Source organism: Chaetodon trifascialis, chromosome 4, assembly GCF_039877785.1.
Source record: "Chaetodon trifascialis isolate fChaTrf1 chromosome 4, fChaTrf1.hap1, whole genome shotgun sequence".
Taxonomy (NCBI): Eukaryota; Metazoa; Chordata; class Actinopteri; order Chaetodontiformes; family Chaetodontidae; genus Chaetodon; species Chaetodon trifascialis.
In genome coordinates, this window is record NC_092059.1 from 10,914,238 (window position 1) to 10,930,309 (window position 16,072).

Here is a 16,072-nt window from a genome sequence, read left to right on the forward strand (position 1 = left end):
AGATACAACACCTCAGATGCCAATAGAGTGGAGCATTTTTCTGTTTTATTTATCGTTGAAGCAGTTGCATCTATAGCTGTTGTGTTGGAGTGTCCACAGCCATCAGGTAAATGTGTCCATCGTGTAGTCTTTAATTCTTCTTTTCCAGGAGGGTTGAGCCCCCATAAGGTTGGAAAGATCCACCTCGTATAATCTACTGACAGTCTTATTAAAGGCAAGCAGATATGAGGCAATTACATGAGGAAAGGTGTAAGAAGCGTCGGATCCCTGCAGCAGCATTAGACATGAGAGGATGAGATGTTTTGAAGTTTGCTCCTGTGATTGAATTTATTTAATTGCTTTTTTTTTTTCTGGCTGCTTTGCACAGCCAGGCTGTTCTGGGCTCATTGCTGCTACATTGAGGTAACTACTATGAGGTTACTTAGACTCTATTCCATAATGAGATCAATCAATAACATGAAAACCTAATTGTTGGACTCCTCCAACTCAGGAACAAATCAAGTTACCTTTATCAGAATGTGATCATCATTTTTCTGATGCTTTTTTTCATATATTCAACTGAAAACAGTACAAAGAGTCAATGTTTCACCCTCAGTGATTTTTCTAAATATCTGCTTATTCTGAATTTGAAGCAGCAACACGTTTCAAAACAGTTGGGAAAGGAGAAACTAAAGACTTGGAAAGACAGGCTCACTGGTAACAGGTGATAGTATCATGATTGGGTATGAAAGGGCCATCCTGGGAAGGCTCAGTTGTTCACTAGCAAGGATGGAGCGAGGTTCACCACTTTGTGAACACATGATTATATAGAAGATATTAGTACATGAGCTCAGGAACACTTCGTAAAGCTGTTGTCAGTAAACACAGCTTGTTTGCAAATGATTGCAGTCTGTTTTTATTTATCTTTTAATCTGCATCACTTTAATTTTGGAATTGCGGATGTAGTTGCATTCAGTGCATTATAGCTCAACACCATCCTTGATGTAACAAGACTGAGCCATACAAGCAGCTCTGTGAGGCTGTCGCTAAATGCTAACATGTTAATGTTTAGCAAATATAATGTTTAGCATGTTCACCATTTTAGTTTAGCATGTTAGCATGATGATGTTTGCTAATTAGCACTAAACACAAAGTACAGCAGAGGCTGATGGGAATGTCATTACCTTTGTGGGGATTTGGTCATAAACCCAAATGTTGACCTGATGGTGGCGCTTGATAAAAAGTCTACATGGTTTGTCCTCTGGGGACCATGAACGACAGCAGTTATTTCAATCTGGACCAAAGCGGAAGAAAAACTGACATTTCCATCCACAGGGCCACGCTGCCAGCATAGCTATTCAGAAAATGGTGTGCTCAGTGGGTAAATCATGGGATATACAGCATGTCCAAAAGGCCAAACTTCAGGCACTCACATGTAGAAGAGCAGGAGGAGTTTTTAAAATGTGATAAAACCTGAAGATCTGCAGAGGCTGAAACCAGTCGTCGTTTTCTTTCGTGATAAGCCGTCTAGCTGATAAAGGCTTTTTGTCAAAACGCTTCTTTGCATGAGGTTTGTCCTTTTGCACGTTTGAGCATTCTTGATCTTTTTCACCGTGTCAGAGAAGAAATGGCACAGAGAGATGATTTGATTTCATGCAAAGAGGAGCTAAATTCACTAGTTAAGCAGGGAGCAACGGACAAATCTCACAAGACACACAGAACTATCTTACCGTCCGAAGCTTCACATTTCCTAGAGTGAAGAAGGGAACAGAAGACAGGAAAAGAAACCATGTCCATTTAGAAAAGTCATTTCCTAAATTCCCATATGTAAAGGACGAAAACATGGAAAGCATCAGGAAATCCTTTAAAGTCTCCACCACCCTCTGAGTGCAGCAGGGTGACTACTGGGTACACATCTCATCATACGCATTCCTCTCACTGCAATTCCACTAAAAGGTTTTAAAAAAAAAATTAAAAATAAAAAAAAAAACTATGTGAAACAGGAAGGACGTGTCTTACCTCTCTGAGCTAGCCCTGAGTTTCACCCCAATTTCACTCACTCTCGCCATTTCAGTGTCTATAAGAGAGCGCAGAAAAGAGAGAAATCAAGGAGACCTTTAAAAACTCCCAACCTTTACCTCACATTTCAATAAAAAATAAATAAATCAGTCAATATCTAATAAAGATCTTTATTTCAGATTTTAAATAGATTTACAAACCATAAGAAAAAAAAGAAAATATAAACAAGAAAAAAAAAAAAAAAAAAAAACATCAAGTGATCGTCAAATATCCACATGTGCATATCAAGGTAGAGATTGTAAACAGTCCTTTGAAGCCAAAGTGAGACTCCCCGGGGTCAGGCTCACTCAGTTGGAAAAGGATGTTTGTTTGGTGGTTGGTAATTTTTCTTTTTTTTCTTCCTGAGGTTCTCGTAGTTTTCTGTAATTAACTGCTGGGTTTTCCCCTCAGTGATGCTGCCACCAATCAGAGCTCAGAGAACTGGGGGACGAGTGGGGAGGACAGACCATTGAAATAACAGTAGTTTGACAGAAATGAAGTCCCATTCACCCTCAAACATCGAAACGGAGCGGGAGGATCATTCATAGGCTGCGACCGAGAAGTCATGACTCGTCTGAAAAAATGCCAGAACGATAACTGTACGGAGTGCTGAGTCAGTCTGGTTCTGCTGAACGTTTACACCGTTTGATATTTGTGTATAATAAGTTGGTACATTTGTTTATCCGTCTATGAACAATCCTGTTTTTTCTTTAAACAATCAGGTCGATATTCATAGCACTTAATACAAATAAGATAAAAAAAACATTGCAGCTCACAACACAATTTGGAAATAAAAGAGTACATCAAAACAGAAAAAAAAAAAAAAAAAACCCTCAGCCCGTTCACAATGCAAGTTTTAGATAAAATTGAGTAGAGGACCTTTGTCCCTGGACACAATCCCGACCTTTATAGCAGATCTAAAACCACAAACACATCATAACAGCATGCTAGTGAAGAACCACATTCTCCTCTTCGTGCTCAAAGGTCAACCCCGTCCCTATATATGCTTCCCATTTCTGTGCCTCTTCTCCACATTTCTCTGCACATCTTCGAAACGGATCAGCGAATGTTCACACACAAAGGAAATACGCTTGCATCAATGTTGAGAATTTCATTGGAAATACTGCTGGGTGGTGGTAATGTGTCTGGAGTGTGAAGCAGAGCTCTCCTGGCAGTGAGAAGAAACCACGGGGGCCTCTCAACGGCACAGACTGAAGGCAAAACCCCGTCAGTCTACATAATCAGGCCACTTACATTCCTCTGAATCACTCTGCTGCCTCGACTCCTCTGAGGTTCATTGATTCAGGTGAGTCAAGATGGCTCCAGCCCAGTCCAGCTCTTCAGAGGGTGGGGGGGAGGGAAAAAAATGCCTGTACACACATCCACCACTAGGGGGTGAGCTCTGATGAAGATACAATCTCACCCTTGTTTCTTCTGCTCTGGAACTACTCTGAACAACAACCCACTGACAAACACAAAGACGGCCGTCTCCGAGCGAGGACACGGTCAGTCCAAAGCCCTCGCAGCTTCGCAGCTGGCTCGTGAAACTCGAGGTGGAACTCACGTCAGACTGGTGAAGGTTCAGCTTTACTGCCACGTTTAAAGCACTGCATATTAAGTACGCTGACTGCATAGGTTTTTTTCTTTACAGTACATTGGATTTCACGAGCAGCGGCAGGCTCGGCGAGCTGTTTCTCAATGCGTCCAGGCCGCTGGTAGCGCGTGCTTGTGATGAAGGCTGCGTGGCAGTCAGTCGAGGACGTTTGCGGGATTCTGATCTACATTCCATTCTTCGTTCAGCTGTTGGGATCTTACCTTTCTCACTCACACCCCCGGACAAATCTGACAGGTGCTGCTATAAATAAGATGAGACTTGTTCCATGGGGGGGGGGGGTCGCTGTTCGCGTCCCCACCTGAGACCTTGCGAGCCCCGAATATGTCCCCCGCTGCCACCTTTGTCCGACCGGCTGGCAGGGGTTTGCTTCGACCTGCTGTGTGTGCGCGGCCGGTCCCACAAGTCGTTCAGATCTGTGTTATCGGGGAGTGAGGGAAGGCACGAGGGAGTGTCAACGGCTTTTTTTTTTTTTTTTTAAATGGATAACTTCACTGTTTGGAGCAGCAAAAGCCCTGGGCTCAACAGGTCAGAGGTGAAGCGTGGCAGGGCTTCAAACAGCCTGCTAACCCAGAGGTCACACACACACACACACACACACACAAACACACACACACATGGCTCAGAGATGGAAGCGACTCTGCTTTTCAAAACACACATACTGTACGCCAGTTCTGCCTGTTTTCCTCCGATCTGATTTGACCTGTGATGTTACATTCCGCCCGGCTGTTGAAGTCGAGAGAAGGCGTGACCATTCCTCAGCCTGATTTTCTCAAGAAACCTGCCCCTCAGATAAGCTTTGTTCCACTCAAAGCCAGAGGAGGACATAGTTCCTGGAGCTAAAATGCTTTTGAGGAAACCAGTTCTCAGTACTGTTCCTGTAAGTTGTGCTGTTCTGCGTGTATCGCGTGTGTCACCTCTACTCACACAACAAAATGAAAAAAAAAAAGTAAAGAAACATGTAAGAAACAGAAAAAAAACCAACTCTGTAGCTTTCTTTTCTTCGATGCATCAGGTTTTAGTGTGCATACTGTGACTGCACATGTGACAGAAGGTGGACGGGGGGGCCTGTGTAAGTGAGGATGATGAGGGGTTTGGTGGGATTCGGGGAGGGCGGGGAGTTAAAGTTCAGTCCATGACAAGAGAAGGGGGTGTGTTGGGGGGCGGTGGTGAGGGCAAGGACTGGTCGGGGGCGAAGGGGGGCGACATGACGAGGGGGGGCGAGGTCAGGAGTCCTCGGTGCCCGAGTCGTCCTCGTCATAGCAACAGTCCTCATTGTCGTCCTCATCGTCGTCGTCGTCCTCCAGTTCTTCGTCGTCGTAGTAGTCATCGTATAAGAGGTTGGAGCCGTCGTCTGTGGGCGGGACTTGGGTGCGGACGCAGTATTCGTCTAACGTGACGGGGACTTTGACGCCGTCCCGCTCTGCGTCGGCTTTGGTAGCCAGCACCTGCTTCCTGTGAGGTGAAGACAGAGGAAAAGCAAAGCGGTCAGATGAGGCCGCACAGAGCGTCAGCGCCGGTACGCCGTGTACCTGCTGCACCGACAAGCTCCCACGTGAAGTGTGAGGAGCGCTGAGCGGGCTTCTCTCTTCGTACCTGATGATCTCGATGTATTCTCTGTCCTTGCCCTTGCTGTCCCTCCACTTGCGGTACATGACGGACGCGTCCACGTTGGCCGGGGAGAAGGTGTTGGGCTCGTTCAGCAGAGAGATCACACTGAGCAGGATGGTTCTGAGAGAGAGACGGAGAGAGAGACGTCAACAGGAGCGGAGACAGATTAAAATACAGGACGGCAATACAAGGGGAAGGACATGGAAACAGAGGAACGTGGGGGGCAGGGAAGGGAGGATGGAAGTAAGACGAGACAAGAGACATTGAGAGAGCAGGACAAAGAGGTGTACAGTGGTGGAAAGAAACGGGGAGTGTTAGGGTCAGACGAGCAGCCTGCTAGACCTCAGAGCACGCATTTGTATCTGCTGTCATCGGTTCAATTTAGGTCTTACTTCCAAGGGACGCTCATTAGAGACACTAATAGACAACAGCGTTCTACATTATTGATACTTTACTTTGACTAAGGTGAATCAACCAGTTGGACTGACTTTAAAACTGCTCTTTTAGACATGTGAGACTGGTTTTGTTGCTACAGAGGGCCAAGAGAGAGAGAGAAGCAGGGATTGATTAAATACAGTAGATCAGTGTCATGTCAATATATGACAAAAAGGTATGAATTATACAAAATGTTTGGACAATCTCCCTTCTAGTTTCAAATGATGTCCACCAACATGTCAGCTAATAATCACTAAAATCTATAACAGTAGCACAGCTCCCTCCAGATACTACGTCATCTGAGACACATAACACACGAGCTGAAGAGCTCGGGACTGGACATGTTGTGTGTGACAGGAAGGTCTGTCAGCTCTAACCATCGCATCAGTGATCAGCCATGATCTGGTCGATGTCTGTCTTCAAAAGCTTTGACGTCACTGTTGCATTTACAACAGTGACGTCTCAAAACAGCTCACACCATCAGCTCCATGAGCACACAGAAATACGTCTGAGGAACCAGAAATACGTCTGAGGAACCAGAGAGGAAATCAATCTGAAACCTGTCGTAAGGTTTGGCAAATGGAGACTTAGTTCCAGCCATTTATAAGAAATGGGCTACAAGCTGCATAAACACTTGCATGTTGTGTGAAGTCTTTCGTGTGTATTGACCGGTGGATGATGCAATGTTGGACATGTAGACAGTAGAAGAAGAGTAGTTACGTGACATCACGTCAAGGTGGAAAGCATCACTGAAGAGAAACTCCAGCACACTTCTATCTGAAACAGCGGAAACACCGGACACACAGCAGCCCTGCTGGAGCCTTTTCTGTGTGTTCTTGGACGGACTTGAGAACATTCTGTTGCATACCTGACGTTCTGTGTTGGGTTCCACCTCTCCGAAGGCAGCTCTCCGCTCTGTGGGTCGTCCACCGGTGGGTGCAGGATAGAGATGCAAACATCTCCGTTCTAGGGACACAAGGGAATACAACATTTTCACTACAACCATTTAGAGTTAAAGGACTTCCAGCTCATTGAAGGACATGAACACGAGGAGCTGCTGGCGGTTTTGTCCTGGTGAGAGTTACCTCATAAATGTTGGGGTGCCACATTTTGGTGAGGAAGCGGAAAGCTGGCGGCGAGTACGGGTAGTCGACTGGGAACTTGATTCGAGCCTGAGGGCAAGAGGAGACACATATTAGCAACGTGAGAGGCAGGCAGTTTATTGACACTTCCCACTTGCCAACAGACAAGTCGTGACTACTTCCCTCCAAACTCTGACTGCATGGATGAACTGTTTTCACCAACTAAGCCAGAAGAGCCTTCCTGCCTCACTCAGAAAGCAAAGGCCGATTCCTTCAGCCTCAGTTAGGTCGCTGCATATAATTGCAGTGGTGTTTGCTTATAGAAAACCTACCCACACATAGTTTTGCTAAAAACTACTCTGCTGGTGGACGCAGTCAGTCTCTCAGGGGTAAGTGAATCCAAAATGCAAGTCTGTACAATACCACAGAAGCAACACACACACACACACAGACACATAGAAAAACACAGTGGGGAGAGAGACGGCGTCATTCTGCGTGTAATTCATCTCACACAACTACAATATGTTAGCAGCACGGGTGTCAACAAGCGGCTGCTGAATGAAGATTTGCAACAATCATGCTGATCGGCTTCAATAGCGATTGAGAGAAACCTATAAATAGTAGCTGTGGAGTCATAGCAAGCCTGACTGAGGTGGCTGAGCACGGAGGAGCTAATGACAGTGTAATGTAATATGATGCGGAGAGGGTGGGAGGGCGGCTCGTTCAGCTGCCGAGTGTGTGGAGCTTAGAGAAACGCTGGTTTGTGAGGGGGGGCTGGAGCTAGAAAGACATTGTGGGGGTTTGTCCTCTCCAGCTGTCACTGCAACCCAAGACAATCCACAACTCACACCCGTGTTTTGCGATTCTACGTCCTCGCACGGAAAAACCACACCCACACGCAGACAATGTATAAATCCTGCTATGTGTATTGGACCCCTCCTCTCGTTCAGCAAGGCGTGCCAAAGGACGGACAGGGAGGGGGGACACTGGCTACACTGATTACACACACGCACGTCACTCACAGCATGAAACCTTCTGCTGACCCCCCTGTCATCCACATACACACACACACACACACTTGCTGATTCGGCATGGTCAGCTGGTCCTCGCCACAGTGAACTGACGAGCGGGAGGCAGGGGGATCGACTGCATGGGAGCAGGGAGGTGGTGAAGTGGGAGGAGGCAGCGGGGGATTTCACTTGGAATAAAAGGGGGTTGTGCTCTATATAATACTATTGCTCAACATTAAGGTCTTATCCTGCTTTGCGTGTAATGTAGCGTTTAAACCAGGCTGTATGACCAAAACGCTAAAAAGTGTGATCTGTTAAGTCAACCGATCTGCTGCTGTCCACCAACCATGTCAGCAGTTCAGCATCTGCTGTCTTTAAAGTGCGTGTCAGTGTGTCCTGAACTACTGTAAAAGAGCAACGTTTGTTCGATGAGGTGTCTGCAGTGATCCTGATCCTGCAACAAACAGAAGAAACCCGCTCACGCCACATAAAACAAGACCGGAGAGGAAACACTGACACAGTCCTGAGAGAATGACGCTGGTCGGAAAAAACAAAATCCCAGGGTCTGACTGACCCTGCCAGAAAGCTGGCAGCTCTTCAGAGTGCAGGGTTCAAGCCAACATTGTACACATTACAGGCTGGCAACAGTGCAACACACAGCAGCCAGCCGGGGGGGGCGGAGGGGGGCAGGCAGCGACAGTGAGAGCTTGGTTTGTCTTCCAAAACAATATAAGCACCGAGATCATATCGGTCCACTGGCTGAGAACTGGGAAAAGAAAATTTTATCTAGTACATTTGGGGAAAATTCACCCTCCCTGACTCCGCATCATGGCCAACTGACTGTCAAATATGTGTTTTACAACGCTCTGCCTGTTATTTGTTGACCTCGATAAGATGAGCAGACAGCCGCAGCTTGGAATAAAACCACTGTGGCTCTCAGCAGCCGTCATTCAGGGTGGAAATGGTGTAAAAGGAAGCTCCAGAGCTGAATGTGAGGCCTTGATATCTTAGAAGCAAAAAGGCAATCAGACAGAAGAAAACAAACTGTCCAACTCAGGAAAGCATGGCTGCTTTCGTCACATAGGGTCCTGTTGCTGGGAGACCTCTGTACTGTATGCATCAACACTTCCCATAAAATGGCTCCATTCATCACAATCGTGCGAGTATGAATGCAACCCACAAGTAAAGCAGGAGGGTGGGGATATGCATTAAGGATAAGCACGGGCATTGATCCCTGTAAGAAGGTAAGTGCATGATTTCACAATGCAGCTTACCAGGAGGTTTTAAAACCATGTTCTTTACAACGCAATGTCCCAAACTGTATGCAAACACAAGCCATGCATACAGTTAGCATTTAGAGCTCTGAGATACAAGATAAAATTGACAAAATTAGGAGGCTAGTGAGCAAGAGAAAGATGCATGTTGCTTGTGGTTTTAGCAGCATCGACTAGAGTCATATACAGTAGAATAGCCAACATAACCACTGGACTGGATGCAGAGCAGTGAGGTCTATTCAGGCAATGTGCACTGGTGACCATAAAACCTTAGGCCTTGATCACACATCTACTGATGTTCTGTAACATTTTCCCTTAAACTGGGCCTCTTGTTCACACGCAAACTGCATTTCAGATCACTAACGCTTGTTAAAGTGCAGATTTGAGTGAGTTATATAAAAATGAAAATGCGTACAGTTAGCATTAACAGAGAAATTAGCGATAGAGAACAAAACTGGTTTTTGTAGAAGGCCTTAAACATGTTAATTTCTGCTGTAAAGGCTGGCATTTTAACATGGGGGTCAATGGGGATTGGCTTGCTTTTAGTTTTTAGACCTCACTGACCAGAAGATGTGAAGTCACTCTGACAGTAGAGGGGACTGGTCTGCCCAGCCAGGTGTCACCCCACCCTAGACTGCTGGAGGGAGGGATGGGGCTGAGGCCTGAACAGACGGGATGCTCGGTTTGCTCATTTGCTCTGCAGCAGCGAGCAGCTCATCCCACCAGCATCGAACAAACAGAGGGGGAGAAAGAAGAGAGGGTGATATAGGAGGGTCTTCGAAGCCAATATCAGCTTTCTATTTTGAGTTTTCAGTCTCATGTCAAGGTGTTTCCGCCTGCCCCCTCTCACTCTGACTACTGGAAGGGATTTTGTGTTTCCGACGCAGCATCTCAAACTCACTCAAGCTGCTGCAACATGCGGCCACTGACTTCCATGTCAGGCCTCATAACTGCTCACAATTAACAGCATCCGCGGTCAAAAGGTAATTCACTCTGAACAGCTCATTCGAGCGGTGGACATGAAGTGCAGCCAATTTCCCGTCAAGCACCGAGAATGCAGAGCACAAGGTCAGTCTCCCCTTTTTATGAACGTCGTTCTTGGATTGTGAGCTAGAAAGCCGCCTTGAAGAGAGAACGGGAATGAGAGTGAACATGCCCACCGTGTGGAAAATGACAGCAAGGCAAAGTAAACCAGGTCAATGCAAAGACCCTGAACAGAACAAATCATTCTGTTCTCCCTGTGCACCTCTTTACCTTCTCTACAGACCTTATCCTCTCACACACACACACACACACACACACACACACACACACACACACACACACACACACACACACACACACACACACACACACACACACACACACACACACACACACACACACACACACACACACACACACACACACACACACACACACACACACACACACACACCGTCCTTCAGTAGAGCGAATTCCACACCCTGAGACACACAAACAGGTTCCACAGATTATCATGTTCGTACCCAACAGGCCCCTGCCTCATTAACTGAACTCAGGAGGGGGGTGCTGAGGAAAAGGATCAAAAGCTGAAGTTACGTCACAAACTGATTCCTAGGTGATCGCAACAGCTTGAACAGCTCGGTTTTAGAGGTATGACTGCCACACCGGTGGCCCGTACAGGAAGTGAAAACGAACACATGGCCAGGGCTTCAGGGGACGGTTATAACAGTCTGCTGGGGCCTCACACTCACCTCTATTAACAGCAGGCTCTCCTTTCAAGAGGGGCACCACCGCAAGGAAGGGCCCTGCCTGCTCTTGATCTGGCTCTTTCCCTGTTCCCTCTTCTTTCCTCTCCCCTGCTCTCGTTTCTCTGTGACACAGCCAGAGGGGGGAAACATGACTCCGGCGGCTCAGCCCAGCCAAGCCCTCTGTGGCCGGGTTGGGTCCTCTCGCCTGTACCCTCCCCTCCGCTGCTACTGCAAGCGAACATGGAGCAAATTATGGAGCACGCATCCCGAGGAGGAAGGAAGGGAAAAGGGAAGGCGCAAACGGAGTCAGCTGCTCGACAGATCTGGGTGTCGGTCGACTGAGTGTCAGAAGCAAAGACAGACAGACAGACAGACAGACAGACAGACAGACAAAAAGCAAAGGGCAACACCCCCCTTTTTCATGTTTCCTGTGAAGAAGCGGTCTGCCTGTGTTTAGTTAGCCGCTCGAGAAAACCGCCTGACTGAGATATGAAAGATGTTCTGCTTCACACTATATTTTGAGCTGCAGAGACCCCGTTCACATCATAATTACATGCAAAACTAAATGACAATTAAAGCTGCCAGGTGCTGACACAGCAGCACTTCAAACATCTTTCATCACAGATCCCACGCTCTTCCACCGCAGGGCAGCTCCGTCACGACACACGCAGCACAGTACAGCGCCGGGACAGACTTCTGTGAAACAAGACCAGACCACCACAGCACCTCTTTCTGCTGTTCTGGTGCGTGACACAAAACGGAGCAGGAAGAGGTCACATATGCCAAATGTGAAGGGACAGTCTCTGGTGTCACAGAAAACGATGTGTCTTCATGCTCGTCCTTGTGGTTTAATTAAACCCAATGAGACAATCAGAGCACAGAAGCAGAGGAAACATGGCGGGTTTTGTGATTTCTGTGATTCCACCATGCAGATTGTAACAGCAATAAATATTTGTCAAAGCAATTTCCAAAGATTCTGAGAAATCGGGAGCTAAACAGAAAACAAAATCTGACTTCTCTGTCTGTGTATACTTGCCTTGCAAAGCTATGAAACTGAAACAACAAAGAGCAAAAGTAAATCAGAGTTTCAAATTGTCATGTACTTTAAGGTGAAAGCCCATTGGTTTAGCCCATGGAAAGTGAAGCAATCACCTTTGGCTTGCTGAGGAGGGAGTTCACCGAACACAGATCAAAATAACGGTTATGGATTAGATCATTACGTAAAGAAAAGTGCTGGGCTTTACTACATTTTCAACTGCTCTTCCATCTTGATGTTCTAATGCAGATATATTGTCTCAGACAGAGCAGAAAGCAATCACAGCTTGTGAAACTGCAATCCCCTGAGGACACCAATTGGGGATCCAAACCAAAAACAAGTAGCTGCTCAGCAAATAATAAATGTTTGATGAGACTCAAACACCTCGACAAACAATCACTGTAGCTATGGACAGTGCTTTGCATATTTCTCCATATGAAATGCTGAATACTGGCAAACGAATCGTTATGGAGAGTGACTATCAGTTCAGACAAATACTGAAGTCTCACTTCTTGATTTTTACAGGACTTCCTTAAGATCAAGAAAATCTGAGCTGAGAAGACAGATGTTAAAGAGAGAGAATCTGTCATGGACCAGCGATCTTGTAGAAAATACACCGAGACAAGCACTGATTCAGTGTTTTGCTCGTGATTACAGGACATCAACGTACAGTTTAAGGCCATAAACTCAACTGCCTTTCCATTCATTTCAACTGCGCAGTTGCATTTAATCTCTAAAGTCTCCAAGATTATTTAAGATTCAGATTAACACCGTATGGGACCAAAGAAAGCATAGGCTCTGTATTGTCTGGACATTCAAACTGAATGTGTACAATAACAACACACACACAGTGGGTCACTGTCCAAAACACTTCTATAAGTCTGCAATCTGAGGGTTGGCAGCCCTCTGCTTCATACACGTCCCAGGATCACTGCTGGCTGGGACTGACTGGCCCTCTGCCAGGAATCATCAGACACTGGAGCCTGGAGGGATACTTCACATGACAAAGCAGAAGGCGCGTGCACAGACACACACACACACACACACACAGACACACACAAGGGACCTCAAGCTTGGAAAGGTCAACATCGGGTTCCATCATGAGACCTACTGGCCAATGCTCAGTTAACAGAGTAGAGGTACTGCTTGATTTTGTGTTCTGGATCCAGGACAGATAACTAATCCTGTTTGAATGACGTTTCAATATGCCCACTTGCTTCTGCAGTCAGAATGCGTTCGTCATGATGTGACTGAGAGCAACACCCATGTGAAATAAATACCTGACTCAGCCAGGTTTCATGTGACGTCATCGCCTGCCCTGTTTGGGATGAGCACGCAGCTGCAGCGTGTCATAGCCGCTTGTTTGTTTGGGCAATCTGGTCAGAACAGGGCGGCTTTTTTTTCTCTTTTTTTTAAGAATATGGCAAACAGGTTGGATGGAAACCCAGCACAGAACAATGAGTCACAACCATGCGGTGGATTTCACAGCCAGGCTGTGCATTCCCGGCCCGACAAAGGAATCCTGTACACAGCACCCACACAGATGCACTGAACACCGGCTACAGCAGCCGGGGCCGGGGCCCTCCGCCTGTGTTCACAGGCTTGAAAAAAGACCAGAGGCAAAAACGAACAAGCGTCTCAAAAACTGAACTGAGGCATTGTGCAGCTGAAGTGACAACAGAGAGAAGTTTCAACATGCTGGACCTGGACACAGCGGGAGCCCTCGCTGACACATTACAGTTTAATGTAATGTGGGAACAACTATGGATGATGTGAGACTCAATCCAAAGCACGACGACAAAAAGAGATCATGTAGGATTTGATTGTGTGTTGTTATTTTGGTTTGCTACTCCAAAACGCATTTAAATATTCTGTCAGGGGCCATGACCTAAATTATTATTCTTCCTCAGACAGACAGGACCATTATCCCACCTTAACAAAAGCTCATTATTTTTGTTTAATGTCCAATGAAATAACTATCTAGGGCGAAGTTTGAAGCAGCACTAACATGGGTTTGTTTGCTTGACAGTTAAGTGGGTGAATAACAATCCTTTTTTTTGCAGAGTAAACTGTGGGATGAATCACATTCTTCACAATATAAGTGTGTTGCTTAGGGTGGGACTGAAGGTGAGTCTTAAAAACCAGGTGCTGTATGTCCAAACTTGAGGACAAAACTGTGCTAACAACCAGTACATAACAGGCCAAGGGTCACAGCCACGGTGCCATGAAAACAAATGTGTCCTGTCACCTGTCACTCTGAAAAGATCTTACAATTGAGCATGAAGTATGACAGAATATATGTTTTTAAGCAACATGATTGAGTAGCTCATAAGTAAGTGGAGGTTTTTGCTCTGGTGATCCTCTTCGCTCAAAAACAGGAACAACACATCTGTGAAAGCAAAACATCTTCACTCTCAAGGGAGGAAGTGTACTGGAAAACAAATTAAAGTTAAAACAAATTAAGTTAAGACTGGGCCTGTCTACATTTCAAAAGCAAGGTCGCCATGCATTATGGATCGGTCCCTTTGAGTTAATCTGAATATCCAAACAAAAAGCCTATTGAACCTCGGGCTGTCCATTTGTGAAGGTAAACACAAAGGAAATGATTGAATTAACAAGTCAGATGATGAGTTTGGCTAATCAGAGAGGCGTTAAAGCTCGGGGCGGTTAGGCTAACAAGCTTTTGTTTCACGTTAACGCAAAAGTCTGTCAAACCTGATCATGTGCTGACTGTCACGACCGAGGGACCTCAATTCATTTTAAAAGGAGAAATAAGACATCAGAGAAAAAGTGTTGGTGTCTACACTCAAATGCCACAATGCTGATTTAGAGGTTTAAAGTTGAACAAAGAAGGCGACAGTTTTATCACAGTAACGCTGAACAGGGAACAACTAAGCTAACTTAATGTTATCAAGTGTTACCTGCTGTTGTTGAAGACGGTAACTTGGAGGACAAGGTGAAGTGTTGGGCTGTCCTCTAAGAGTAAATTACACGAATGTGGGCTAAATCTACCAGCTAAAGAACAATAGACCGACTGCTAGCTAACATTAGCTACTCACCTTAAAATAACCACCCTCGTAGTGTGTGTTTGGGGGTCCGAATATCGCTACTTCCCAGTTGTACATGTCCGACTCGTCCACCAAAGTTATTTTGAACCCTTCGACGGGCTCGTCTTGGAGACTTTTCATCTCCAGCATTAGTGCTTTTTGGGAACTGGCTACATGATGTCCATGCTGAGCCATATTCCACAACGATTTGATATAAATATATCAGCAACCCACCACAGCTGCGACTACGAAGAAGGACAAAGCTAGCTCGGTACAAACAATGGCTATCAGTGGAGAAACGGAGCCTGTTCGCACAGGGACGCGTTGACGTTGGTTTCCGTTAGTGTGGTTCCAAAACAGGATCTAAAAACCGCGACTGGGCTTTATTTGGTCAGAGCCGGAGCGCCTTCCTCTGTTATTGTGAACAATCCCGGGGAGCCCCAGGTATTAACGACCATCGAAACCTACTGCGACCAAGTCAGACACATTAGCTGTTTCATTTCCGGTTGCAGCTTTCGAAATAGTCTACTTTTTAATAATTGCGAAGAGACAATTTTTTTGTTATAATTGAACAGCTCGCGTCTTCATCATGTCTTTATCTCTAATTTTGCTGTTGTTTAAAACAAGATATTAAAAAAAAACACTGTCCAGGTATGTTTTTACTTTTAGTCGCCGTCGGGTCTCAGGCTATGTAACACTATCTAATGCAAGCCCTTAACCAAGATACTTATCTAAATCAGTTACAATTAAATAAATGATAAAGCTAAACGTCAGTCCATTAGGACAGCTCTGCAGACACACGTGTAGCATTTGGAGAATAGTTATCGCTTAAAGTTGAGCTTTATTTTGAAAGTGAGCACGGGAAACACATTCCGGTTAGTGAACTTGACAGTGGTGCTAACGAAAGCTAGCCTGTCTCGTCTTTCGGGTGTGTTGCCATCACACGGAAATGGGATCGGCTGAACGTCCTTTGCGTTCATAGAAACTAGTTGTGCTCAAACCAATACGACTAAAACGCGCAGCTTTGTCAGCTAAACTTTACTCAACTCAGCTGCTCGCTGTCAGTCACTAAAGAGGTGTCGATTACCTCTGCTGTCAGTGCAAGGCTTTCTGGGAATTGAAGTTCTAGTTATCAACATTTGTTTATTGATCAAACTTTGACTCAATGTCTGTAAAAGATAATCACACCAACACA

At 45.8% G+C, this 16,072-nt stretch overlaps 1 protein-coding gene across 1 annotated transcript; it reads right to left on the reverse strand.

Moving 5' to 3' along the window:
* Nucleotides 1-2,381: 2,381 nt before the first annotated feature.
* cdc34a (cell division cycle 34 homolog (S. cerevisiae) a) lies at nt 2,382-15,361 on the reverse strand. Its single transcript, XM_070961567.1, has 5 exons — nt 14,890-15,361; nt 6,781-6,867; nt 6,564-6,661; nt 5,246-5,380; nt 2,382-5,104 (listed from the first exon to the last, which is right to left on the reverse strand). The coding sequence occupies exons 1-5, from the start codon at nt 15,070-15,072 to the stop codon at nt 4,876-4,878; spliced, it is 732 nt and encodes a 243-aa protein (XP_070817668.1). The 5' UTR covers nt 15,073-15,361; the 3' UTR covers nt 2,382-4,875.
* Nucleotides 15,362-16,072: the final 711 nt, after the last annotated feature.